At 38.6% G+C, this 26,313-nt stretch overlaps 2 protein-coding genes across 6 annotated transcripts in view; one reads left to right on the top strand and one right to left on the bottom strand.

The window, feature by feature from the left end:
- LOC122066200 (probable 26S proteasome non-ATPase regulatory subunit 3) overlaps positions 1–10,890 on the top strand; it is a 22,152-nt gene extending 11,262 nt beyond the window's left edge. For all 3 annotated transcript variants that reach the window (XM_042630025.1, XM_042630027.1, XM_042630028.1), the window contains exons 4-9: positions 2,970–3,107; positions 3,215–3,351; positions 5,717–5,771; positions 8,635–8,745; positions 9,408–9,647; positions 10,120–10,890. In XM_042630025.1, coding sequence (XP_042485959.1) covers positions 2,970–3,107; positions 3,215–3,351; positions 5,717–5,771; positions 8,635–8,745; positions 9,408–9,647; positions 10,120–10,635 — 1,197 coding nt within the window. In that variant the 3' untranslated portion in view covers positions 10,636–10,890. The remainder of the gene's footprint in view (positions 1–2,969; positions 3,108–3,214; positions 3,352–5,716; positions 5,772–8,634; positions 8,746–9,407; positions 9,648–10,119) is intronic.
- Positions 10,891–12,538: 1,648 nt separating this feature from the next.
- Positions 12,539–26,313, bottom strand: part of LOC122066199 (protein ABA AND ROS SENSITIVE 1) — a 35,211-nt gene continuing 21,436 nt past the window's right edge. For 2 of the 3 annotated variants that reach the window (XM_042630024.1, XM_042630022.1), the window contains exons 5-8: positions 15,345–15,690; positions 13,157–13,232; positions 13,024–13,070; positions 12,539–12,926 (exon numbers count right to left, since the gene is read on the bottom strand). In XM_042630024.1, the coding sequence (XP_042485958.1) occupies positions 12,749–12,926; positions 13,024–13,070; positions 13,157–13,232; positions 15,345–15,690 (647 nt within the window). In that variant the 3' untranslated portion in view covers positions 12,539–12,748. The remainder of the gene's footprint in view (positions 12,927–13,023; positions 13,071–13,156; positions 13,233–15,344; positions 15,691–26,313) is intronic. The other variant, XM_042630023.1, reaches the window with a different exon arrangement.

Here is a 26,313-nt window from a genome sequence, read left to right as displayed (position 1 = left end):
TATAATAAATACTTGTATTTTTTATGTCTTCTTTTCTTTATTTTTATAATTTTGCTTCATAATTATGTATTTATATTATATGTTAATATGTTATGATGATTGATGATTGATGAAGATGAACTTAGTTTATTCACTTTATTGATTTGTTTTCTTGATGAATATCTTACATTGGTATGAATATGAACCTTTAATGTTTATTTAACATATGAGTAATAAGATTCAACTAGAATTTGAGCCAAATAGATTGGTTTTATAAAAAAAATTACACAGGAACGCTTTAGTCAACAAGGCGACGCTTTATGCCCGCCTTATTGCTAAGGCGCTCCGAAAGACCCTCAAACGCCTCCGTCGCCTTAAAAACTATGCTTAAGATATTATTCATAAATAAGCAAATACCCCCCTATTTGAATCCAATAAAAATAGTTTAAAAATCAAATTCCAAAAGGATAAAAAGTCAACCCCCCAGTCCAAGAACAAAAACTGGATTTTGGTTTTAGGGACGAATTTCAACTTTTAAATATTGGGGTTTTTCTCAATTATGAAAATTTTATAAATTCTATCATGTTAAAACATTGCTAAAAACCAAAAGTCCGGTAAAATAATATTTTGTTTTGATATTCATAAAATTATTTTCATTCAGGCGATTTTAACAGTATTCGCGAACTTAAAAATAAGTTTGACTGACGCATAACTTTGCCATTGCAACTCAGATTTAAGTAATCTTAGACTTGTTAGAAAGTTGGTTTTATGTTCTAACTAATACAAAAAGTCTCATATAAAAATAAAATCATTTGACCAGTCAAACTTATTATAGAATAAGAGCATTTCTCTAAATGTTGATTTTTTATAACTTAATATGACTTAATGTTAATTTTTTATGATTTGATGTGGCTAAATGTGGATTTTTAATGACTTGATGTGGCTTAATCTTGATTTTTTATGATACAAGGTATATATAACTTACTAAATAATGTTAGAAAATAGGAAAAATAAAAAATAACACTTGTTCGTCTTAAGGCAGGCACCTTCTCACCTAAGCGCTTAGACAACCCTCCACCGCCTTGGTGTGCCGTGACAACTATGAACACCACCCCTCTCCCCCGCCCCCAAAAAAAAAAAATTACTCTTGGTATTAGAAAAGATTATGAATCATTCTGAAGATATTCATAAATGCCATGTTGAGAGTTTTGTACCTTTTTGTCTGTAGTGGTGCAACTTGGGCCTGATAACCCAACTGATTTTTTTTTTCTGGGATTTCTGCTAGGGATGAGTCTGGCCTGACCTGATTCCTAGTTACCCAAGTCTACTATAATAATATGCCTTTATTGATTTCTAGTTACACAAGTGTACTATAATAATATGCCTTTATGGTTATATTTGTGTATAAGGCTGTATGCACACAAGATGTTCATGCGTTCCGATGGTATTTGTGGGTTTGAGTTCGAACACCACCTTCTAACACCCCCTCAAAGCTATAATATCTATCACCATTTTGACCGGGCCTGGCCCCAAGGTTGGGGCCCCCTTCAAGCCAGGCATAGGATGGGTTGCCCTGGACATGCTGTCTAGGTTGATATTTCCAGCCTGACCTTGGGTTGGGCCTGGCTAGTGTTGGGGATGGGGAACCTTGGGCCTGGGTTTTCAAAAACCTCGCTTGCACTGCTAGTTCTTTGCTGCTTTGATGTGTTTGTAGAAGCCTAAAGGGTTAGGTTTCAGAAACTCAAATAACCAGGATCACAGTGATGTGACAAATAACAAGAATTCAAGAACATTTAGTAGCAATAGATCAGCAACTCAGATGATTGTGAAATTTTGTTATGAAGTTAATAAAATAAAATGGAACAACTCTTCATCAGATGGGTTCAATCCAATGGTTGGATCTCAAGAACCTTCAAAGTTACAGAATTAATAACTTAAGATCCTAAAAACTAGGAACTCAGAAATCTCAGGAAATAATGAACTTAAAGACGTAAGATTCTGGTCGACAACAGTTCGTTGGCTATAAACAAAGATATTAAAATATAAAGTAAACCCGATGGTTAGAGTAGGAGTTGTGAATTGATTGTACTTAGAGTATTGATGGAGAATGAAGAATGAAGAAGAAGAAGATATAAGTAAGCATTCCACATAGCCTCAATGGGAATCCCACCAGCCACTATAGGCTTCCCACCAACTTAACACTGCATCTAACAGCAATTCTCGATCTCACAGAATAAAGAAAAGGCCCAAGCCAAATCTCATTAATCGAATTCATGTATAAAAGGCTGGATCCCCTTACAAACTTATATAGAAGACTTAAAAGCAGACACAAACACTGAAAAGAAAAGGCCAAAACCAATTGTTAACTAATAAATTAACATAAACTGACTGGGAAACTAAAATAATGAAGGAAATTAGCTCAAAACATGACTGGACTCATAGAATCATAATCCAGCCTAATTAAAACATTTAATAACAATTAAAATAAAGAAATAATACACTTAACTAATTTCGTAGACCTAGCTTCTACCATTATAGGCTCTGATCCTTTACAATGAAAACAAGTTGGATCAATGGCCCAAGACATACATAAACCGAACCCAAAGCTTATTTCCATTAAAATAAGCCCAATTATGTTTCATCTGCATTATGCTTCTTCTGGTTGCTCTGAAGCAATTTTTATTTTTATAAGCAGTTGCTGTGAAGCATTCCTATAAGTCTGTATTTTCATCAACAGTTTGCCTTTTTTTTTTTCTTTTTTAATTGATCAAAGTTGAGTTTTTCTGTTATTATACCAATCTTTGGGTATTGGATTTTTTTATATTATATTTGTTGGTCAATTTGGTTATTTCTTGATCAATTTCATTTTTTCCTTATTGTTTAAGTTAAATCTAATAATCCTACTGCTGCTTCAGACCATGGTAAGGCACATGTTCTATTAAGTCTTGATCAATTTTTATGTGTTTATATGACTTCATTTTTGGCTATAGGAGGATGAGCTTGATATGGAAGTTGATAGTGCAACATCTGCTGTTCACACTACTGCGAAGCACTCACTGCCTGAGCTTGAAATTTTTTGTTATTTGCTTGTGCTGATATTTCTGATTGATCACAAAAGATATGACGAGGTGAGTTGAACTGTTGAACTTTGCATCAATGAGTTCTATGTCAGTCATTTTACTTTGAAATTGTTCTCTCTTCTTATGTTCTATGGTGGCATCGGCTCATCTTTCAGGCCAAAGCTTGTGCCTCTGCAAGCATTGCCCGTGTAAAGAACCTGAATAGGAGAACTGTTGATGTCCTAGCATCCAGGCTGTACTTCTATTACTCATACAGCTATGAACTTACTGGTGATCTTGCTGAAATTCGTGGGTGAGTAAAAAATAAATCAGTGCTCTACTCTTGAGATGCCTTTTACAACCTGATGCAAATAAATCGCATAAATGGGTGTATTTTATTAGAAAGAAGCTTTGGACATCTATTCCTATTATAAATAGAGCTTCCTATTTTTTTCTTTCCCAATTCAAGTACACTTTTCTTTTTCTTTCCTAATTCAAGTACACTTTTCTTTCCTATTGCTAGTACACTTTTAGTTTCTATATATTGATGTAAGAGCCATAGAGCTCCATATGAGTTTGATGAGTAAAGAGATAGATTTTACTGTTCATGGTCTGTGCAATTCAGATTCTTGTTGATTGACTCAACTACCCTATTGGTGGGATTCCTATACTGCTGGTGGGATTCCAGCAAAGGCCAGGTGGGAGATCTGGTCATATCTTCTTCTTAAACTTGATTTTCCATTGATAACTCTGCAACTCAGGCCAGTATATAATTCTCTGTTCTACATTTTTCCAGCAAAACTTCCTAGATTTGAAATTGATATTTTTCTGAAGTTATAGAACTGAAATCACAGCTCTGTCTTCAGATTTGTTAATCGTAGGTCAAGCTGAATACTCCTATGGTTTTGGAATTAGAATCTGGTTTCAGATCATTAGAGCCTCAATTGGCTGGAACTCTTATGATCGAAGGCTTATTCTTTTGACTACTGATTTATGCTGTGATTAAAGAAGGTTGTGCATATAAGCCAGATCTGTTCACTAAACCATTACTGTTATCATACCTGTTGCCAATCAGTTTCTGCCATAGTTTTTAAGGCGGTAAGGCGACGGAGGCGTTTGAGGGTCTTTCGGAGCGCCTTAGCGATAAGGCGGGCATAAAGCGTCGTCTTATTGACTAAAGCATTCCTGTGTAATTTTTTTTATAAAACCAATCTATTTGGCTCAAATCCTAGTTGAATCCTATTACTCATATGTTAAATAAATATTAAAAGTTCAAATTCATACCAATGTAAGATATTTATTAAGAAAGCAAATCAATAAAGTGAATAAACTAAGTTCATCTTCATCAATCATCAATATTCAATCATCAATCATCAATCATCAATCATCATAACATATTAACATATAATATAAATACATAATTATGAAATAAAATTATAAATATAAATAAAAGAAATAAAAAATACAAGTATTTATTATACTTACCTCTGTGATGCCAAAATGAGTGCCTAAGCCCTAAGGTCATCCACTATATTTCTACTCCTGTCAAAGAAGAATGAAGCTCACCGCTGCCGGAGCAAAATAGTTGCCTGGATCAGTGGTTCTTCCTTGTTCCTTGATTCCTTCTCAAAGTCCTTTTTTAAAACCCTTGACAAAATCCAAACCTTGTTTGTGAATCGTGTTTTTGTTTTGTTTGTTTTGGTGGAGTAAAGCTGATCCCGCACATCTCAGGTGTTAACAAAACCATACACCTACCAATAAAAAATCTATAATTGGAATCTTCATCAAGTAATTTTAAAATGTGTTTAAAAAAATAAAAACCCATAAGGCGCCACTTCACATAAGGCGGAGCACTGCCTTACCATCTCTAGACCGCATCAGCGCCAAGGCGCTAGTAAGGCGACGCCTTAGCAGCGCCTTAAAAACTATGGTTTCTGCCCAATATCTTGTTAGTTATTCGGGTTCCTAGTTTTTAAGATCTTGAGTTGCTAATTCTGTAACAGTGGTTGGATCAAATCATCTTTTGAAGAGGTGTTGCTTGCTATATTATCAACATCTTATCAGAATATTACATGCATCTGAGTTGTTGGTCTACTGTTATTAAATATTCTTGAATTCTGGTCATTATTTATTCTGTGGTTCTGGTATAATCTGAGTTTCTAAAACCTAGTCCCTTAGGCTTCTAGGAACCCATCACTACCATTGCGTCCTAGACTATATGACTGCACGTAGAAAGAAATGAGGTTGATAGGTACAATTTTCATTGAAAAAAATAGGAATTGCAAACTGTAATAAATACACATGGCAGAATCATCTGCTACAAGCTTACAAAGCTCCTCAGTGAAATCTTGAGGGTAGACAATAATCTCTGCTGAACCACTGGCCAATGATGTAATGTGATCTGCCAGTTGGTTATGCTATTCTCCAAACATGCTGAAGATCATACCACGATAGTTCCGAAAGGAAATGCAAGGTAGAGCTCTTCACATATTGCACCATCAAGGGCCAATAATTTTCTTATTCAAAATATCAATGGCCAATTTAGAATCAGATCTGTTATAGATCCTATATAACTTATCATCTATACATAATATAAGACCCCTATATATGGCAAACGTTTTTAGTTTTTCATTGAATATGCTTCTTTTTCTTTGATTTGTGCTTCCTTCCCTGTCTAGGAACCTCCTTGCCTTGCACCGGATTGCCACATTGCGCCATGATGAGCTTGGTCAGGTATGTTTCCCCCATGGTTTTAAATTATTCTTATGCCAATTTATCAATTGCTATTGTCAGGCCATCATCAGTAAGATGAATTCATAGTTCTGGTCCCTTAAATGTATGCATACCTGTCATATCTCCAATTTACTTTGAATCTTTGATAGAATTTATTTTTAAGTATTTTTAATAGAGAACAACAAACTGATATACTTCTCTACCCATGATCTTCTCCAAAGTTGACTCCTCTGTGGCTTTTTGAATCCTTGTCTGGTATTTCGCATAAAAAAGCAACCCAGTGCACGAGTCTCCCGTTACTGCAATGTTTGGGAGGGGCAAATGTAGGCAGCCTTATCCCCTGCTTCGTAGGAGAGGTTGTTTCCAAGTTTTGAACCTTGTTTGGTCTTCGCATCAACCACCTCAAATCCCATATCTTCCTTGCAGGGGTCTTGGATGATGCCAAATCCCACCTCTTTGGGTTAACTAGCTTCACCCTTGGCTCCCTTCCGGTCAAATACCTTGGCCTTCTCCTCATCTCTACTAGATTGACTACCCATTGTACCGTCATGTTTGGCCTTATGAAGAAAAATCTCTAGCTTTGGAAACGGAAGTTTCTCTCCTATGCCGGTCGCTTTGAGCTTTCAGAACTGTGTTCCAATCATGCTACCTTTACTGTTCTAGTGTCTTTGTGCTCCTTCAGTCAACCAATAATGCTGTTGAATCTATCTCTGCTCCTTTCTTTTGGAGGGGATGGAATCCTCCAAGTTCCTCCACCCCTTCCGTTGGTCCTCTGTCTACCTCCTCAAATGGAGGCAACAAAGGCCTATTGCTCTAATGGCCATCTCCTCCTCCATTAGGGAAGGACTTTCCACCTCACTTTGGCTGGACTCTTGCTATCCTTCGGGTGCCCTCTCGCTGGTTAGTGCCAGATTTATCTACTTCTCTAGTCTAGTGAGAGACGCCTTTGTTGCCTTCATTATTTCTAACGGGGCTGGTCCGCCCCACCCCCCCTCTCCTCTCCCCCTCCTCTCTGATCTCTAGTCTTCTCCCCCTCCCCCCACCCAATATGGTAGAAGTGACAATTTCCTGGGCTTCCACTTCCTCTAGCCCAAGGATTAAAGTATCGGTATCGGTCGCCGTATCGGTCAATCAAAATTAAGATACGTATCGGAGGGTATCGTATCGTATCTGAGATACGTTAAGATACGCTAAAGATACATACATAAATGAATATAAAACACCTTTTTAAACACTTTTGCATTAAAAATTTATTAAAAAAAGCTATTGATAACATATACTATGCATAAACACTAAATTGAAGGTATCGCACTAAGAATTCAATGTTTGTAGTTGTCCCATAAATGTAAAATCCTTGTTCAAAACCTTGATTTCCACTTTAGTTAGAGAGAAATATGACTGGCAGCAACTTTGGAACAAAAACACCTCAAAAAATCATGTTTTTTGAAAAAATACCCATCTTGGCCATTATATGAGCGTAGTGCACTGTATCGGTACATACCGATACTCACCGATATGTATCGATACTCACCGATATGTACTGATCGATACATACTGATATTCACTGATATGTACTGATGTTCATCGATATGTATCAATCGATACATACAAATACTTACCAATACGTACTGATACATACCAAAACGTATATTTCACCTTGATTTTATATTTTTCATAGAGTATCAGTACGTATCGATAGTGTATTGGTGCATATCGATATGTATCATAGGATATATATCGATACGAAAGGATTTTAAAAATTTCATGTATCGTATCGGTGTGTATCGTATCGATCGGCTAAATTTAAGATACGTATCTGAGAGTATCGTATCGGTATCGGAGATACTTTAAACCATGCTCTAGCCTATTCACTTCCTCTTAATCGTTTGGTTCAGAAGCCACATCCCCCACCACTCTTTTACCATTTGGCGTGCTCTCTCCAATTGCCTTTACACTCAATCCTTCCTCATTTATAGGCATATCCAAGTTCCTACTATCTACTATTTGTGTTGGAATTGTATTAAAGAATCTGATCATCTCTTCTTCTCTTGTCCCTTCTCTTCCTCCGTTTGGAAGCGTGTTCTTCGTAGTTGCTAGCCCTCTGAGAGACACATCCCCCCTTCGTCGGGAATGGATCTAAGGTTGACATGACTTTTGGAGGTATCTCTATATGTGACTGCAGGTAAGCTTGCTTTTTGTGCTTCCATCAATCACATATGGATGGAGTGCAACCTTTGTAGATGGACATCCAACTCCTGCTTTTTTTATAAGATTTGGAAAACCATCTTCTTTGATGTCAACTCTAAGCTTACTATGCTTCCCTCCCCCGTTGTCAGGGATACCCCAAGGGACAGGAAATTTTTTGTCTCCTGAGGTCCTTCCCCATCCATTTTGCAGCCCCCTTGATTGTATTTCTTTGGTTGCCCTAGGGCTTGGTGTTCTACCCCACCTTTTTTCCCCTCTAATTGGTTCCCTCCCCCGTTGTCAAGGATACCCCAAGGGACAGGAAAATTTGTGTCTTCTGAGGTCTTTCCCCATCCATTTTGCATCCCCCTTGATTGTATTTCTTTGGTTGGCCTAGGGCTTGTTGTTCCATCCCCCCACCCCTTTTCCCCGCCAATTGGGGACTTTTTATATTCTTCCCTCCTTTGGTAATATAATTTTTCGTTCGTAAAAAAGGAAAAAGTAAAAGATATGCCTCTTTATATTTCTATTTTACCGATGGATGTTTTTCCATTATTGTACCTTTTTTTCACAATTGACAAATTGATACCTAACAAAAACAACTTTCCAATTAAATAAACTATCATTTTGTGTGGAGTAATATGTGTGCATACTTAATATTTTGTTATGTACTTCACAGGAAACGCTACTCAACCTGCTGCTTCGCAACTACCTGCATTACAATTTGTATGATCAAGCTGAAAAATTGAGGTCCAAGGCACCCCGATTTGAAGCACACTCTAACCAGCAGGTAAGCATATTCACTTGTTTTCCACACCCTCTACTAAGAAAATCATGTCTGAAAGACTGAAATGTGTCTGGTATACACATTTGGGGTTTGTTATATGGTGTAAATGAGGTAGATAATTGGAGATGCTTACTTTGGGTAATCTCCGCTGTACTTACAGTTGAAAGAATACCCATTTAAATAAGCCCCACCTAGTTGGTCTTCTATGTATAAAGTATAAATCCTATTGGACAAATGGCGCATATATATATATATACTGCGGAATTTATATCCTCGAGGCATGTGTGATGGGGATCATATCAGCCGTATCAAACATGAGCAACTCAGGATCAGCCGGAACGGATACTGCCGATACTGCATGAGGCCACTGATCTCCTTGGTTCTCCCTTAAGGATGCAATTATCGGCCAATTGACCAGGATCAGTGCAATTCCAAATCCTTGATGATATCAATATAATGTGGCTGCTTTTGGCTAGAGGGGCCAGATGTAACTATGCCAGTAATGTTGATGGCAACATAAAGTTGAACTTTTCAACAATAGATTGTTTTTCTTTGTTACCACAAGTGGCAATAGTTTTTGGCGAATGCACTAACATGGTAATGGCCCATTTACACAGAAATCTATGACTTTTTAATTTTATTAACAGTTTATTTTCTCAATACAGTTCTGTCGGTATCTCTTCTACCTGGGAAAGGTTAGGACTATCCAGTTAGAGTACACTGATGCAAAGGAGAGTCTCTTGCAAGCTGCTCGAAAAGCCCCAGTTGCAGCACGTGGCTTCCGAGTTCAATGCAACAAGTGGGCCATCATAGTCCGGTTGCTACTGGGGGAGATTCCCGAGAGGACTGTGTTTATGCAGAAAGGCATGAAGAAAGCATTGAGGCCATACTTCGAGCTTACAAATGTTAGTCCTGTTCATGAAACTCATATATTTTTCCTTGAGTATTATAAGAAAAACATGCCTTAGTGCTTCCCCTTTTCTGGCAAGTAGACTCGGTAGAACATGATAGGTCTGTTTGTCTGTTTTATTCTGTGCCTTCTAGCTCAGGGTTTCCTTGATGGGGTTGACAAGTATGACTTGTTTGGTAAGATGAGTTATTAATTCTTCAAAATGCATATGACAGTTAATATTCTCTTGTACAAGAAATTGCATGTGATGGTCCTTGGGGGTGCTCTTTTTTTTTTGGTAGGTTGTTCCTATTGGTGTGAAGTTTTGTTAAATCATTTAAAGTGGGGAGGAAAAACAAATATTACTTGCAGTTTTGTCTTGCTGAGCCTGAAAATGGCTTAATGTGGTTGGTCTGTATTTGATACACTTGTTAGCAACTATAATTCTCCAGAGAGGTTGACAATGTGTGATGCGTTGGATTTATCAGGCTGTTCGGATTGGGGATTTGGAGCTGTTTAGGACTGTTGCTGAGAAGTTCACGGGGACCTTCAGTTCAGACCGGACGCACAATCTGATTGTGAGGCTGCGGCATAATGTCATCAGGACTGGGCTGCGCAACATCAGTATCTCGTACTCTCGCATCTCACTGATAGATGTGGCCAAAAAGTTGAGGCTGGACTCAACGAACCCTGTTGCCGATGCCGAGAGTATTGTGGCCAAGGCAATCCGAGATGGTGCAATTGATGCTACAGTGGATCATGCAAATGGGTGGATGGTCTCAAAGGAGACTGGGGATGTATACTCAACAAATGAGCCTCAGTTTGCATTCAACTCAAGGATTGCATTCTGTCTCAATATGCACAATGAGGCAGTGCGGGCTTTGCGGTTCCCACCCAATTCCCACAAGAAGGAGAAGGAGAGTGCTGAGAAAAGGCGAGAAAGGCAACAACAGGAGCAAGAGCTTGCTAAGCATATTGCGGAGGAGGATGATGATGAATTTTAATTATACTTTGGGTTCCCAATTACTGGGTGGCATTTCCTGTATTTGTTTGATTCAGCCAAAAAGTCATGGTGGAGGAGTACCCATTTCTTCCTGAACTTGTTTCTATAATCTGAGTCTCAGGTGATTCGGTATGGCTACTGTTATAACTTTAAGGTTTGTTCTGCCCTCTTCATTTTTCTTGGGTTGGAATTTTTATTGTATTCCCTCCCCATTTGTCAGATATTTCTTCATTGAAGATTTGAAGTGTTTTTCTTCCTCACTGTGTTAACCTAAAATTATTATTTTCTTACACAGCGGTCCATAAAGAAACTTAAACCACAAGTAATAGCAGCAGTTTGCATGTACTAGCATCTCCCAGTCTTATTGACCTGATCTGTATACCTTAAAACCTTTGAAGAATAGTCTCTAGTAGTTACTACGGGTTCTTTTACCTTGAAAAAAAGAGGGACTGCCCCTGACGCTTGTCCTTGGAGTGGCTTATTACGAAAAATGCCAAACTCTTCCCTTTAATTTGGCAATTAAAGGACTTGTAAACGTAGTCCATTATAGAGAGCTTTTAAGGGCTGCAAATGTCTCTTTAAATTACAATAGTTCATGTCAATTTGCAAGCTTCAACCCACAAAATCATAGAACATGTTTAAGAGATATAAAACCAGAAATTTGATTCGGATGTCAAAAGCTATTCCTTTTCTTTTGTGGGGAGGAAAGCCTATGTGCAAATCATCTCCATATGGAATACCATTTACAATTACATAACACTTTTGGTTGACAATGCTCCACCACAACCTGCAAAAGCTTTTATAGAGTACCAAAGGACGTTTCAGTGCCGCCACACAATGGCAATACAAAGCTTAGTCTCTGGCTTATGGAGGCAGGAACAAAGAAAGAAGTTAAATATGCATGGTCTGTCTTATTGTCTTCAAGCACCAGAAGAAAGCACAAAACAAAGGACTGAGGCCGCATTTGGTAGTCATCAAAAAAATGTTTCTGGTGCATTTTTGTTTTACGAAAATAAGTAAACGAAATCTTTCATTTGATGCCCATGGTTCGTTTTTCTGCTTTTTTGAAACAATCCAAGAAAAAAATAAAAATAAAAAAAGCCAGAAACGAGAAATGTTGGAGCGTAGTTACCATGTTCCAACATTTGAGTTTCACTCTAAAATGGAATTTTGACAACGGAGAATTCTGATTTTGACACGAAACAATATTTCTGAAACAGAATGACTACCAAACACAGCCTGAGAGTTCTTTGTCTAGTTAGCACAATTGGTGGATCCATAGATCCCTTCCTAGTTTGTACTTTTTTGTTCTGGCGATTAATAAAGTTTCTATGATTGGGTTTCTTGTATTTTCATCAATGGCTAGAAAGTGACACGTTCCTAAGTGAGGAGTTGTCATATACAGTCGCAAGAATACACTATACAACAACGACATTGGTCTATTTATAAAAACATAATAGCAATTCTGGCAAACAAAAAGCTTCCAAGACACGCCTCTTTACCAATTGAATCAGAAAACAGGGGCTTCTGCTCCTCTGTTATCTAGAAAGGTTTTCATTTTTGAGCCGCGTAACCCATTTAGCTCGCACTGTTCTTCATTCTATTGATTCTAGAAGCCGGTCTCCATTTTCATTACATATTTGGTTATTAAATTCCACTTTAATCCCTTGGATTTAAAATGTAAATAAAAATTACATCTATTAAGTATCATTACTAAATATGTTAAGAAATTTAAGCAGCTCATACCATCATGTTGGATAATGATTATAAAATTTTCCATTTTAGGTTTGACAATTTCCACTTCCCTTCCCTTTAGTTCCCAACCAAACCGAGCCTGAGTTCTGTTAATGAAAGGGGGAAGGGGTGTTTGCTTAGTCAAATCTTTGCAATGTCATTCGTCATCCTGCTGGTAAAAAATGTGCTTTATAAACTGGCTATCAGCTTGAACCGTTTCTACAATCTAGAGCAGATTTACAGCAGTGTTACAGAAAAATTCATAGGCTACACCTACGATGTTGAATTGGAGACAGGGAACCAAAAACTTATACAATTGAAACCACATGCTCTTTCAACATTATCATCTGTGAAGGAATGAATAGAGCTTTTAGAAGTGTTCATAAATGTTTAGCTCTCCAATCTACTGCAAAATCGTCATCATCATCTTCATCACTTGATGATTCCTCATTGTTCCCCTGCTCAGTAGTTGTGAGAGGGACTTTTTTCCCAGAAGAACTAGCAGCCTTATGCTCCATTTGTTTGTTCTTCAACATTTCCACTCTCTGCCGACAAGCACTGCAGGACCAGAAAAGAACGGTTAAAAAGAAATTGTACCAGCCCAAAAAAGTGCATATCTAATGACTTTTTTTTTTTGATGAATCCAATAACTCACTGTTGCTCTAATGACTCAGCCCCCTCTATCATTTCAGCTGCATCAAACTGTCAATAGACATTGCATTTGCTGGCATGTGTTAGTGTAGTAAATACAACAAATAAAGCTTCTTCGTGACAATTGAAACACTCACCTCCTCTTCTTCTAACCGCTCATCCACTTCCTTCAAGTCCTCTTGGATCAACTTTTCAAACTCTTTGTACTCATCTCTGAGCAGATTTTAACAATATGTTAGTATTTATTGATGCACCTAATAGTTTAGAATGCAGATTTTAAAGGGAACTAAGCAGCAGAAAATCTAATTGTGGAACATATTAGCTTATTTTTTCCCCACATGGCTGACTCTTAGGTTGCCAATTCTACTCTTAATCACATGTTATAATAATCACACAAAAACTGAGTGATGAGATGGCTTAGTATATGCATCACATTAAAATGGAACAAATGCCATTCGATAGTTGAACTTCTATGGTGTAAATCCAATTTCTTTATAGATATAATGCTTCCACTGATATGGGATTTTTTTTTTTCTTTTTTTTTTTTCAAGAGCAACACTGGAGACTGGTGAAACTCATATTTCAGTACAAGGAAGGATTCGATTAAAGCGGTGTCATTGTTATCCCACCATATCTGCCACATGAAAAGCACTTGCATAGAGCACGATGAAGGATTCAATTGAAGCAGTAAAATTGTCACCACCAACATGAAGATTCAGTAAAATGGCCTAGATAAACACAAAATGGTTAACACTAAACAGCAGCAACCCATTGCACAAGGTTCTCACTACTGCAGGGTCTGGGAGGGGCAAGTGTACGCAACCCTACCCACTGCTTTGTAGAAGAGGCTGTTTCCAAGTTTTGAACCTGTGACCAACATGTTGCAATAGTGCAACTTAACCGTTCTGCAATTCCCGTGATCCCAAAGATGAAGAAATGCAAAAACAAGTACGGCTTTCATAAAAGTTGGCTTAATCAACCTCTCCCTGAAAATGGTTGGAAATTAAAGATGCAACGTAGTGCTGGATTCATTTAGGTGCAACTGGAAAGAGAGGTGTGAGGTTTATTCGGGACCAACATGCTTATAACATTAAAGTCATTAAAAAAAATCAAGTGCAAGGTACACTTTGGAGCATTAACAGATGACCAGTTCAAAGGCACTAATTAGAGATCCGGATCCTTTATTTACATTTTTAGATGGGTACACTATGGAAGGGGGGAGGGGCAGGTAACAGCCAGGAGACACGAACTCAAGACCTCCTGGTGAGTGTGGGTTTTGCACACCACAACCTCACCAACTACGCTGGGCAGCTGTTGTTAGATCCTTTGATTTTTATATAGGGAAAATAAAGAATATGAGGATTGTTCACAAGCAACCTCCTCTTGAGGACAGCTAGGATTTTGCAGGACCATCTACTACAGGATTGGGATCTCTATATTTTTTTGAGGAAAACAATTAACATGGGGATCATTCATTGGCAACCTCTACTTGAGAAAATGTCTAAATTGAGTGTAGATTGATTCATTCGGAAATCCTGATCCTTCAGGTATTGCAGGAGAGTAATTAGACTTTGTGATGAAAGAACTGTGGGGCTGTTTTGGACAATTAGAAAACAAGAATCCATACAGATAGAACTTAGAGAACTTCAAAGGAAAGAAGAAATGCTGGTGTTAGAAGAGGTGGTCCCATCCTGTAACAGAGGGTGAGTCGGAAGACGTTACAGGGTGGACAAGGAATACAATGGAGGAACCCTAGGGCTATGTTCAGCTTATAGGGCCCGCATACTGAATTCCAGTGGCTGTCAAAAAGTGCAAATAAAGTGGCTGAGAAATTGGCAAGAAAAGGGCTGCCTAGACCTTGACTTTGTTATCCAGATAGTATCCATTTATGAGTTGTAGCATGTTACACGTATTAGTTGAATGTAATTGTTTTAAGGTAGCAGCTTCTTTTGCTATGGTCCCTCAAGGAAGGCTGAACTCTTATGTACCACTATGTATTTCTCTTTTCCCCACATCAATACAGTAGTTACTAATCCCAAAAGAATAAATAATACAAGAGGAAGATTCCAATAACTTATGGGAGGTACAAGATTAAATATATCGTTCCAAGTTGAGATATTACAACAAAGACTATAACCTATCTATCCAATAGTCAGAAAGGCCAAATCAGCCATCTACGTGGCAGAAGAACATAACATGTTAACAGAGCCACATCTACAGGCCGCCAAGAGATCTTTTTACAATGGACAAAAACTGTCGGCCTATTGTGTATATACTAGTATATACCTACCAATCAAATAATATATATCATACATGAGAACATACCTTATATCAGGCTTGACAGGTTCAATGCCACGTGCACGCAAATCGGCATCCTTGTCATCAAAGAAGCCTTCAGGAAGAGCTCCCATGGTTTGTTTGACTTCTGAAACACTGGTCTTTCTGGACAATTGACCAAGCTGGTTGGAAGGCTTAATTTCATCTCTCTCTTTTGACTCTACTAAATGAACAGTGGGTAATCCAGCTGTCTTGCTTTCTGAGTTGGATGGTTCCAAAGAATGAGTTTGAACAGAATCTTCTGCCTTTCCATATTCATATAGAGATGATTCAGACTCAACCAACTTCGTGGAAGACTGAGGACCAGTAGAACCATTATTGCCTCCAGTACCTGCTATTAGATACAAAACAATCAGCGACTTATTGCTCCTCCCATCCTTCCCAAAGGGAAAAAATAGAATTGCGGTTCATCAAAACATCAAACACACAGACTAACTCACACAATCTGCATAAGATGAACAACAAGGATCCATAAAAAATTAAAACAAAGCAAATTTAAACAACAATGATCTAAACCAAGACTGTCAAAATGAAACATCCTTCAACAGAGGCGATTAGCATGGAACATCGTAGAAGTCTGGAGTGATTCGGAGGACATGCATAACCTGATCCAGGATACTAGCCCCTATTCATGGCCTTGGAGCGCAATCCCTCTTTTTTTGGATGTTTACAAATCACTTCACCAAATCATTTTTTGTCTCAGGTCTTCAAATGAATCTGTGCTACTATTAACCACATAGCTTATCTTGTTATGCATAGGAAGACTAGAATTTTTGACACGCGAACTAGCGTGGATATTATAAATTATCTCAATTAATGAAGTTATTATTTTCCCATAAAAAAAAAAAGCATGGACAATCTTTTGGATGCTTCTATATAACATTGTCCAGAAGATAGAAAGTAGAGAATGCTATAATGCTACTTATAGCAAAGTTTCTTTGTAAAAAATACTTTTCTTAATGGTTGAAAATTATTTACTGCTTGCAGTCAATGACATGAGAAGTTTTGATCTTCTCATTCACTAGCATTGCAACCTAGCAACAAGTGTAGGTTGGAAAACCCAGTTTCCCAGGGAGGGAACCGAAATGGTAAAAAGTTATTGATGTAGTAACGCCTATGAAACTAAGTTTTCCACGCTAGTCTACATGGTAAAAAATGGTGGTACACAATGGGTGGAAGAAATTAAGTAATGCAGTTATAGTGCAACATTGGCAACAGCTCAATTATAAGGTCCAAATTTTAAGTCCATAGGGGGAACATGAACTTAGTATTTTAATTTAATTTCTAGTACGTGGGGCCCTCTTAGTCTTGGAGGCCAAGTAGGTAAACTCTAGTAGTTTATCTAGAGTAGATTCATTAATGCTAATCTAATTAGTGCTTAAGTCCATTAGTTTATTTAGCGATTGTTTAATTCTGTTATATTATATCTAGGTGTTTGAAGTTCACTCAGACATTACTTACTGAATTTTTTTATATAAGGATATAAACCCCCAATCAGATTAACCAGGTGAATAAGAGTTTATTTGTGGAAGTACGTGTGAGCTGTAAGCTCTTCTTCCTTACCCTTCATCTCATATCTTCTCTTTACTGTTCATGGTTCTGTTCACAGGTACCGTTCTATACAGGCAATGTCTCTCCTCTTCCTTCTATTAATTATTCTCTCTTTCTTTCCCACATCACAGGCTGCTGGAATATCAAGACAGTAAGCTCTTAACCCACCCTACTTTGTCAGGGAAATCTCCTTAAACTTGAGCCTATGTTGCAGCCAATCAATTTGTTGGCTCCTAATATGGAATTACTGATTAGGAATGACTGATTGCATAATTAGGGCTGGAGCTCCTTCATTCAAGGGCAATTAGGAGGTCAGCATAACTATTTCTTACAGCAAGAGAAAAAGATTAAATCAAACATGTCACAATCAAAAGCTGTCTCGAATATAACACACAGAGACAAGTCCTCCTAGGCTCATGTGCTGCACATCTCCATCATCCACAAAAGACAAGTCCTCCTAGGCTCCTAATGAAAAATAATTAATATATTAATATATAAGTAAGTTTTATACCAGGGTCCATATTATCTAAAATTTACTTTCTTTTCGAAATGGTGAGTAGATCTGTATTAATGTGAGTGTAACAAAACAAGCAACCATACAAGTGAACAAAATTCACGATCATGGTAATTTTAAACTCCCACATTTTATAAGGGAATCCTTATATAATATGGCAACAAAGTAGCACCTAGGCCCATATTTCCACCATGACAACTAGGGATAGTCCAGGTTACTTTTAAGTTGTCAAGGGCATATTAAAGAGTTCAATAGTTTGGGGTCGTTAGTAATCCAAACATTTAATATCTGAATTTGAATACTCGAAGAATAAGAAAATAGGAAAGAAGAAGATATTGAAGATAAGTAATGCAAATATAATTCCAAATAGGGAAACTAAAAGTAACTAGCAGAACCAGGATCACAAAATCAGAGAAATAGAGAAAATTAGGCCTTTCGGAAGAAAATTAATAACTTGAAGCAGAGGAATCAGATAACTCTTTTTTTTCTGATTGAGTGGTCTTCTCTAACAGAAGAATAGGTCTGCAAAATATCTCTAAAAGCAGAACAGCAGAATAGCTGGCACAGAACTCCAGGTACTACTAAACAGAGTACAGTACTAGGACAAGTATTCCACCAGTTCAAACACATCAAAACAAATCAGAGAACAGACTACCAGAAACAAGTACGCAGAACTAGACGCAAATCAAAGCAGTATTCAGGAAGACGATGGATTAATGCAAGAAAATATATGTGTGAGGTTTTGGGTCTTGTGCTAGAGAAGAGGCCAATGCAGTAGTATGAGTTAATCTACAGTTGGGGCTGCTTCACTATTAGGAGCCTTGCCTAGTCAGCCCCTTAGCGCATTGTGACATTCTGTTAGGGCAGCCAATAAACATAAGGCTGGTATTCTCTATGATGGTGCATGGAACACCATCAAGGATAAACAAGGAGGATGCATGTTACTGATGTTGCCTAACGCATTGACAGATATGCCTCGGTGACGACAGTTCTCTCCACCTCAGGGATTAAAGTATCGGTATCGGTCGCCGTATCGGTCACCCAAAATTAAGATACGTATCAGAGGGTAGTGTATCGTATCGTATCGAAGAAACGCTAAAGATACACATATAAATGAATAGGAAATCTTTTTTAAACACTTTTGCATAAAGAATTTGTTAAAAAAAACTATTGATAACATGTATTATGCATAAACACTAAATTGAGGGTATTGCACTAAGAATTCAAGGTTTGTAGTTGTCCCATAAATGTAAAATCCTTGTTCCCAACCTTGATTTTCACTTTAGTTAGAGAGAAATATGGCTGGTAGCAACTTTAGAACAAAAACCCCTAAAAAAATCGTATTTTTCTGAAAAATTACCCATTTTGGCCATTATATGACCGCAACACATTGTATCGGTACATACTGATACTCACTGATACGTACCGATCGATACACACTAATACTCACTGATACGTACCGATCGATACACACTGATACTCACCGATACGTACCGATACATACCGAAACGTACATTTCACCACTATTATATTTTCCATAAAATCATATTGGTGCGTATCGTATCGTATCGTATCGTATCGTATCGGTGGTGTATTGATGCATATCAGTATGTATCGTAGGATATATATCGATACAAAAGGATTTTAAAAATTTCACATATCGTATTGGTCGGCTAAATTTAAGATACGTATCGGAGGTTATCATATCGGTATCGGAGATACTTTAAACCATGCTCCACCTTTAACTCTAAACCAATCTAATCTTCCTACTCATGGAGTTGCAATTCGACGGTCTTCCCCGAGATATTTGCCACCTTAGTGTCAAGATCACTGTAAGGGTATCATGGGCTCGCAACCTAACTCAACAAAGTCGAGTTCTTTTAAGAGCAGGAGACTACAGTTGCAAGGCTGAACCGACCTCAATAGGGGTAGTTATGATACTTTGATGGGATATTGTTGTAATTTGACTTTATTTTTTATCATAATTGTTAGCAAGAGTTGTAGGGAGAGGTCCAATTAACTTTGAATTCTATTTTCAGCTTCAGAGTTTGTTCAGGAGATTTTTCCTGTTTATTATATAAAAAAATAAATTTCCGAGTTTTGAGAAGCTGATATATGACTGCTTGTTGCTAACTGATGCCTTCCTCCTCCTCCTTCATGATTCAGTTTGGAATCCCTTTTCTAAGTGTGTTATTCATACCATAGTTGTCACAACATCAAAGTGCAACATCAAAGTGACCCAAGACATTGGAGGGGGTATAGACGCAAGGTGACACCAACTAGGCTACCAAGGCGCCTGGATGCCTAGACAACTATCTTCTCCCATAGTAGTCACGAAGTCTAGGTGACCCAAGACGTTGGAGAGGGTCTAGATGCAAGGCGACACCAACAAGGTGACCAAGGCGCCTTGACAACTATCTTCTTCCCAACATCTAAAAAGCAACCCAGTGAACGAGGCTTCCGCTACTGCAGGGTCTGGGAGGGGCAAGTGTACGCAGCCTTACCCCCTAACTTCGCAGAAGAGGCTGTTTCCAAGTTTTGAATCTGTGACCAACATATTGCAATAGTGCAACTTAACCATTGTGCAACAGGCTCGCCCACTATCTTCTTTCCAACATCTCTGTTCTCTATTTCCTTTTACCGTTATTATTCTTTCCTTTTACTACTGTATTTGTTCTATCCTGTTATTTCCCTTGCTATTGGTGATACCACTGGGTTGGGGAAATTTATTAGAACTTCCCGATCAAAACTCAGACTTGACTTGCTGTCTTACCACCAGACCCACTTGCAGAAATAATATTATGGTATCACTTGATCCCTTTGATCTGTAATTGTAAAATGATCCCTCAGAAGCCACCAAGGCTACTCTATGATCTATATGCAAGCATGATCCCCCTTTTTTTTTCCATCCTACTATTTCTCAATCTAATTGATAAGAAAGAACAATATGGCCTCAACCAAATCCCCAAGAAAAGAGACAGCGAGAGAAAAAAAAGGAAAAGGGATTAATCAAACAAGTGGGAATATTTTAAAGGCCCTGTGGATGATTATTAGTAACACATGCACCTGATTAAGAGACCTAAGTCCCTGGGTTTGAAGGCAATTTCTTTTTCTTGGAGAATGTAGTCAGCTAATATGTTGGCTACAGAAGGGGTTAATAGAAGGTCAATGCATGTGGGCCTGTATCCAATACCACAATCCCTTGTTTGAATTCCTCAGTTTTCACTATTTCTTTTATTGTACACTTTCTTTCCCGTTGCGGATAGAACTCTAAGAATGGCGCATCATGTCTTCGATAATTTGTGCTTTGCTGTACACTATGTCCTATTGTTCTTTACTACTCGTTTCTTTGACCAATAAATCTTTTCACAATATTATCTTTAAAGACTTGGGGTTTTCTGACTATTTTCTATTAAAAGGCATCAGGTAATGTAGGACAAATTTTCAATCATGTAGTTTAGGAAGAGCAGTCGTATACAATAGTTTTGAGTAATTAAGTAGAAGTCTTCCCTAAGTCCAAGTTGTTTCCGTTAAACTTTCCAAGCTTATTTAAGTCTTTTATCCTTTACTTTTTGTATTGCAACTGAATAAGATCATTTCGTAGTATGGTGATTCTGAGTAGAGTTCTAATTGTATTTTAAAAACATCCATGCTTTCTATGCGTTTCTCTATCCTTTCCGTTGAGATGACTGTAGTTAGTTTTATTCTTACCTTGGTTAAGTTTTATTATTTACTATTTACCATAGTAAATCTTGTAGATAGGGACGCTTAGTCAAAGTTACCCTACTTCCCTTATTTGATTTATTGCAATCTTCTTATAAATAAGAAAGCCCTCGCCGATGCACCTCTCATCGCTGCCATGGCCTACCCCACCTGCTGCGGCTGCCTGCTACCGCCTATCGCCACCCCTGCACTGCACTGGCTTGCTGCTGCCATCGCCTGCTGTGCTGCCTGCCTGCACCTTCGCCTACACCTGCTTGTTCCTGTTGCTGTCGTACTCTCTTTCCATGCTGCTTTCTCTCTCCTTTAAGCTATGAATACTGTAACTAATGATGCCAAGGATGTTGTGGTACCTACCGAGGCCCCTGATGGACGTCGTTCAATTACTCAGACCACTCTTCATCTAAGACCCATCAAACTTAATGGTCAGAACTACCTCACGTGGTCTCATGCCTATCTTCTTACCATTTGTCGGAACTTCTTCTTTGGTTTTCTCACTGGAGACACTCCTCAACCGAATGATCATGCCGCCGCTAACATCTGGTTAATCAATGATTCCATTTTATGTCCTTTCTAATAAATTCTATGGACCCTGCTATTAGTCCAAGCTTTGTCTTGTTCAACTTTGCTAAGCATCTCTGGGATGCAATGAAGCAATCCTATTCTCAAGGAGGGAACTATGCCCAAATCTATGAGATTCGCCGTACTGTTCGTTCCACCACTCAAAAAGGGTTGTCTCTCTCTGCGTATTATTCCACCTTATGCAACCTCGGGCAACAGCTGGATTTCTATCATCCAATCTCTATGACCTGCCTACTGATCCTGTTACACTTGAGACAGAGAGTGAAATGGAACGTGTATATGACTTTCTAACAGGTCTCAATCCCGAACATGATCAGATTAGGGTACAGATATTGGGTCGTGAGACTTTTTCGACACTTCTCCATATATATAACTTGGTTCTATCTGAGGATCATGTCACTCTATTATGTTACCCTCTACAATTCCTGTTTGGTCTTGGTTACTCCAATTGCAGAAACCCCGTCTAAGGGTTCTACCCCTCCTTGAGAAACTGCTCAGTGTGATTATTGTGGTCGCCCTCAGTATACCAGGGAAACATTCTGAAAACTCCACGGTTGTCCCAAGGGTGGGCGTAATATCAAAACTAGAAAACAAGGCCCCTAGCCCCATCTGTCTGAGTCTGTTGACAGTGCCTCCACTATTGCACCTTTCTCTCCGAATCAAATGGCTGCCCTCAAGCAACTAATGACAGAGTTAGGCACTTCTCCTGCTCCTCATGTGTCCAACCTTGCTCAAATAGGTATTTCCTTGTTTCTTCCTCTCATTCTCCTTTATGGTTACTTGATTCGGTGCTACCGATCACATGACAAGTAGCTATAAGGTCTTCCATACCTATATTCCGTGTTCCAATGTTCCAATCGGGATAAGGAATGTGTGGCTGACGGTTCTTGGTCCCCCATTTCTGGTAAAGGTTCTGTTTCCTATACCTCTGCAATTTCTCTTCCATTTGTGTTGCAAGTCCCTAAATTATGTGCTAACCATGTTTCCATCTATCACTTAACTAAGGAGTTGAATTGTTCTATTCACTTTTTTTCTACCCACTGCCTTTTTCAGGATCTGGTGACGGGTGCAATGATTGGGTATGGTTAGGTCCGTGATGGACTCTACTACTTGGATTCTCCATCAGTTGAGCCTCCTCCTGTGGTAGCGTATACTCTCCATTCTGACAACTCCCTCTCTCTCAACTCCAACAGTGGCACCGTCTTCTGGGACATCCTTTTTTCATATTTTACATCGCTTTTTTCCTACTTTAGTTCAACATTGTGGTTTGGACCAACTTAAGTGTGATGTATGTGCATTTGCTAAACATACACGCACCTCTTACTTTCCTGCTGAAAATAAAAGTGATATTCCTTTTTCTCTATATTCATTCAGATTTGTGGGGTCCTTCTCAGACAATTGATAGGAATAGCTTCATTGGTTTATTACTTTTATTTATAATTGTACTCATTTGACATGGGTATATCTACTGCATAATAAGTCTTATGCCTTCACTTGTTTTAAATATTTTCACGCCATGCTTCGCACCTAGTTTGATGCCACTGTACAAGTCCTCCGTAATGACAATGGCACTGAGTATATAGATGGGGAGTTTCAGGAATACCTTGATTCTCAGTGCATTCTCTCTCAAATTTCTTGTGTTAGGACCCCTGAACAAAGTGGGATTCTAGAGCGCAAAATCTTCATCTCCTTGACGTTGCTCAGGCTCTAATGTTTTCTACTGGTGTTCCTAAATATCTCTGGGGTGATGCCGTTCTTACTGCTTCCCACCTTATTAACCGAGTGGCCTCTCGTGTACTTAACTTTAAGCCCCTATTTCTTTTCTCCCTGATCCTACAATTATTTCTCGTCTTCCTCCTCGGGTATTTAGGTGTGTCTGTTTTGCCCATAATTCCTCTCCTTCAAGGTCCAAGCTTGATCCTCGGGCTCTATAGTGTGTTTTCCTTGGTTACTCGGCTTCTCAAAAGGGGTATAAGTGTTATCACCCTCCTACTCGCCGCTTATATGTCACCATGGATGTCACTTTTCATGAGTCTAAGGTGTATCTCATGTCACCTCTTCAGGAGGAGAGTCTTAAGGAAGAGCCTCATTCTGTTATTAACATGTCTCCTAATTAGGGTATGCCTCCTGCTCAGGGTGAGCCACCAGATCAGCCTGTAAGAGATGTGATCACTTACCCTCGAAGGTCCAAGGAGTAAGACACCAGTGGTAACCATCCATACCCTTCGGAAGCACCTTCATTGGTACACCAATATCAGGTAATACTTCTCCCATACTTGATATTGTACCTATCAAAGCCTCCTATACTTGATATTATACCTTTTGCTCCTTTACTGGACGATCTTTCTATCGATGTTAGAAAAAGAGTTTGTTCTTGTACCAAGCATCCCATCTCCAATTTTGTTTCCTATGCATCTTTATCTCCCTCCTATAGGGCCTCTGTTTCTTCGTTGTCTTCTGTGTCTACTCCACAGGGTTGGAAGGAAGCCAATAATGATCCGAAGTGGAAAGTTGTAATGGTTGAGGAAATGCTGCCATTGGATAAAAATAGTACCTAGGAACTTGTTCTTAGTTGGGTGCAAGTGGGTGTTTACAGTCAAGCAGAAGGCTGATGGGACAGTTAAATAGTACAAGGCACGCTTGGTGGTTGAGGGCTTTACCCAAACCTATGGGATTGATCACCAGGAAACCTTTGCCCCAGTTGCAAAGATGAACTCTATCAGTGCATTGCAATCTGTTGCTACAAATCTGGGATGAAATCTTTAACAACTAGATGTCAAGAATGCGTTCTTGAATCGAGATCTTGAAGAGGATATTTACATGGATGTTCCTCCTAGATTTTCCACTCCTTCCAGTGCCGTACGTGTCTGCAAGTTGCAGAAGTCGTTGTACGGCCTCAAGCAGTCTCCTAGATCATGGTTTGGCCCATTCATGAAAGCTATGATAAGCTTTGGATATAGACAGAGTCAAGCTGATCACACTTTGTTCACAAAGGCGAAAGATAACTAGGTCATTGCTCTGATTGTCTACGTTGATGATATTGTGATTAATGGTAACAATGATGAGGAGATTCCAACCTTAAGGCCTTATTAGCATCAGAGTTCGAGATTAAGGACCTAGGACCCCTTCGTTATTTCCTTAGGATTGAAGTGGCTAGATCTAACAGAGGTATCTTAATTTCTCAAAAGAAGTATGTTTTGGATCTCCTTAGTGAAACAGGTATGCTTGGGTGCTAGCCCACGGATACACCCCTATGGAAGTCAATCATCAGCTAGGCAGTGCAATGGGTGACTCTGTTGATAAAGAGTAGTACTAGAGACTTGTTGGCCGTCTGATCTGCCTGTCCCACACTAAGCTCGATATTGCTTATGCTGTGGGTATTGTTAGCCGTTTTCCTAATGATCCCAAGAGTCCATGACACCTCACCTTGATGTTGTGTACCGGATCCTACGGTACTTGAAATCCACTCCTGGAAATGGTATTTTGTATTATAATAAGGGGCACTTGAAAATTGAGGCCTTTACTGATGCTAACTGGGCTGGATCTATTGATGATCGGTGATCTACCTCTGGGAATTGTACTTTCCTTAGAGGGAACCTTGTTACTTGGCGTAGCAAGAAACAATCTGTGGTATCTCTGTCTAATGCTGAAGTTGAGAATCGTGCAATGGCCCAAGGGATTTGTGAGCTGGTTTGGCTTAAGAGCCTACTGAGTGATCTCCGAGTTAATGTTGAAGGTCCTATGCGTCTATACTGTGATAACAAGGCAGCCATCAGCACCGCTCACAACCATGTTCAGCATGATAGGACCAAGCATATTGAGATTAATAGGCACTTCATCAAACAGAAGTTTGACCAAGGGACTGTCTGTATTACTTTTGTTAGTACTGCAAAACAGTTAGCTAATGTGTTTACCAAGGCTGTTCACTATAAGGCATTTCATTCTCTAGTCTCCAAGTTGGGCATGTATGATATATTTGCACCAACTTGAGGGGGAGTGTTGAGATGACTATAGTTAGTTCTATTCTTACTTTGGTTAAGTTCTATTATTTACTATTTACCATAGTAAAGCTTGTAGATATGGACGCTTAGTCAGCGTATCTTGTAGATAGGGACGCTTAGTCCTCGTTACCCTACTTCCCTTATTTGATTTATTGTAATCTTCTTATAAAGAAGAAATACCTCTATCATTACTGACAAGTCTATCCTTTCTCTGTTGCAACAGACTTAAGATAAAGAAATAGAATAAGATGACTGGGTTGCCAAGAGGTATGCTTAAGTCTTGGCTGTATTCCGACTGTTCCTTCGCTATGGTCAAGAGAGCTTTTGCTGCTGTTCCAGTTAAGTTTTACTGCTGATTATTGCTTCTTCAAATTCCTTTGAGCTATTTAATACCAGATCTGCTTTCCAATAAATTCTTTCCTTCATTTCTTCCTATTCAACATATATGGTTTTTTTTCTTTTGATTTGTTTTCTCCTGATCCATCTTTTAACCTATTATTGTAGAAAGTAATAAAGATCTATTTTTTGGTCAATCACCCCTCTTGAATCAATAATTGATTACAACAACAACAAACTCAGCCTTATGCCA

Source organism: Macadamia integrifolia, unplaced genomic scaffold, assembly GCF_013358625.1.
Source record: "Macadamia integrifolia cultivar HAES 741 unplaced genomic scaffold, SCU_Mint_v3 scaffold2288, whole genome shotgun sequence".
Taxonomy (NCBI): domain Eukaryota; kingdom Viridiplantae; phylum Streptophyta; class Magnoliopsida; order Proteales; family Proteaceae; genus Macadamia; species Macadamia integrifolia.
Note: the sequence above shows the minus strand (reverse complement) of the source record. Positions and strands in the feature narration are given on the sequence as shown.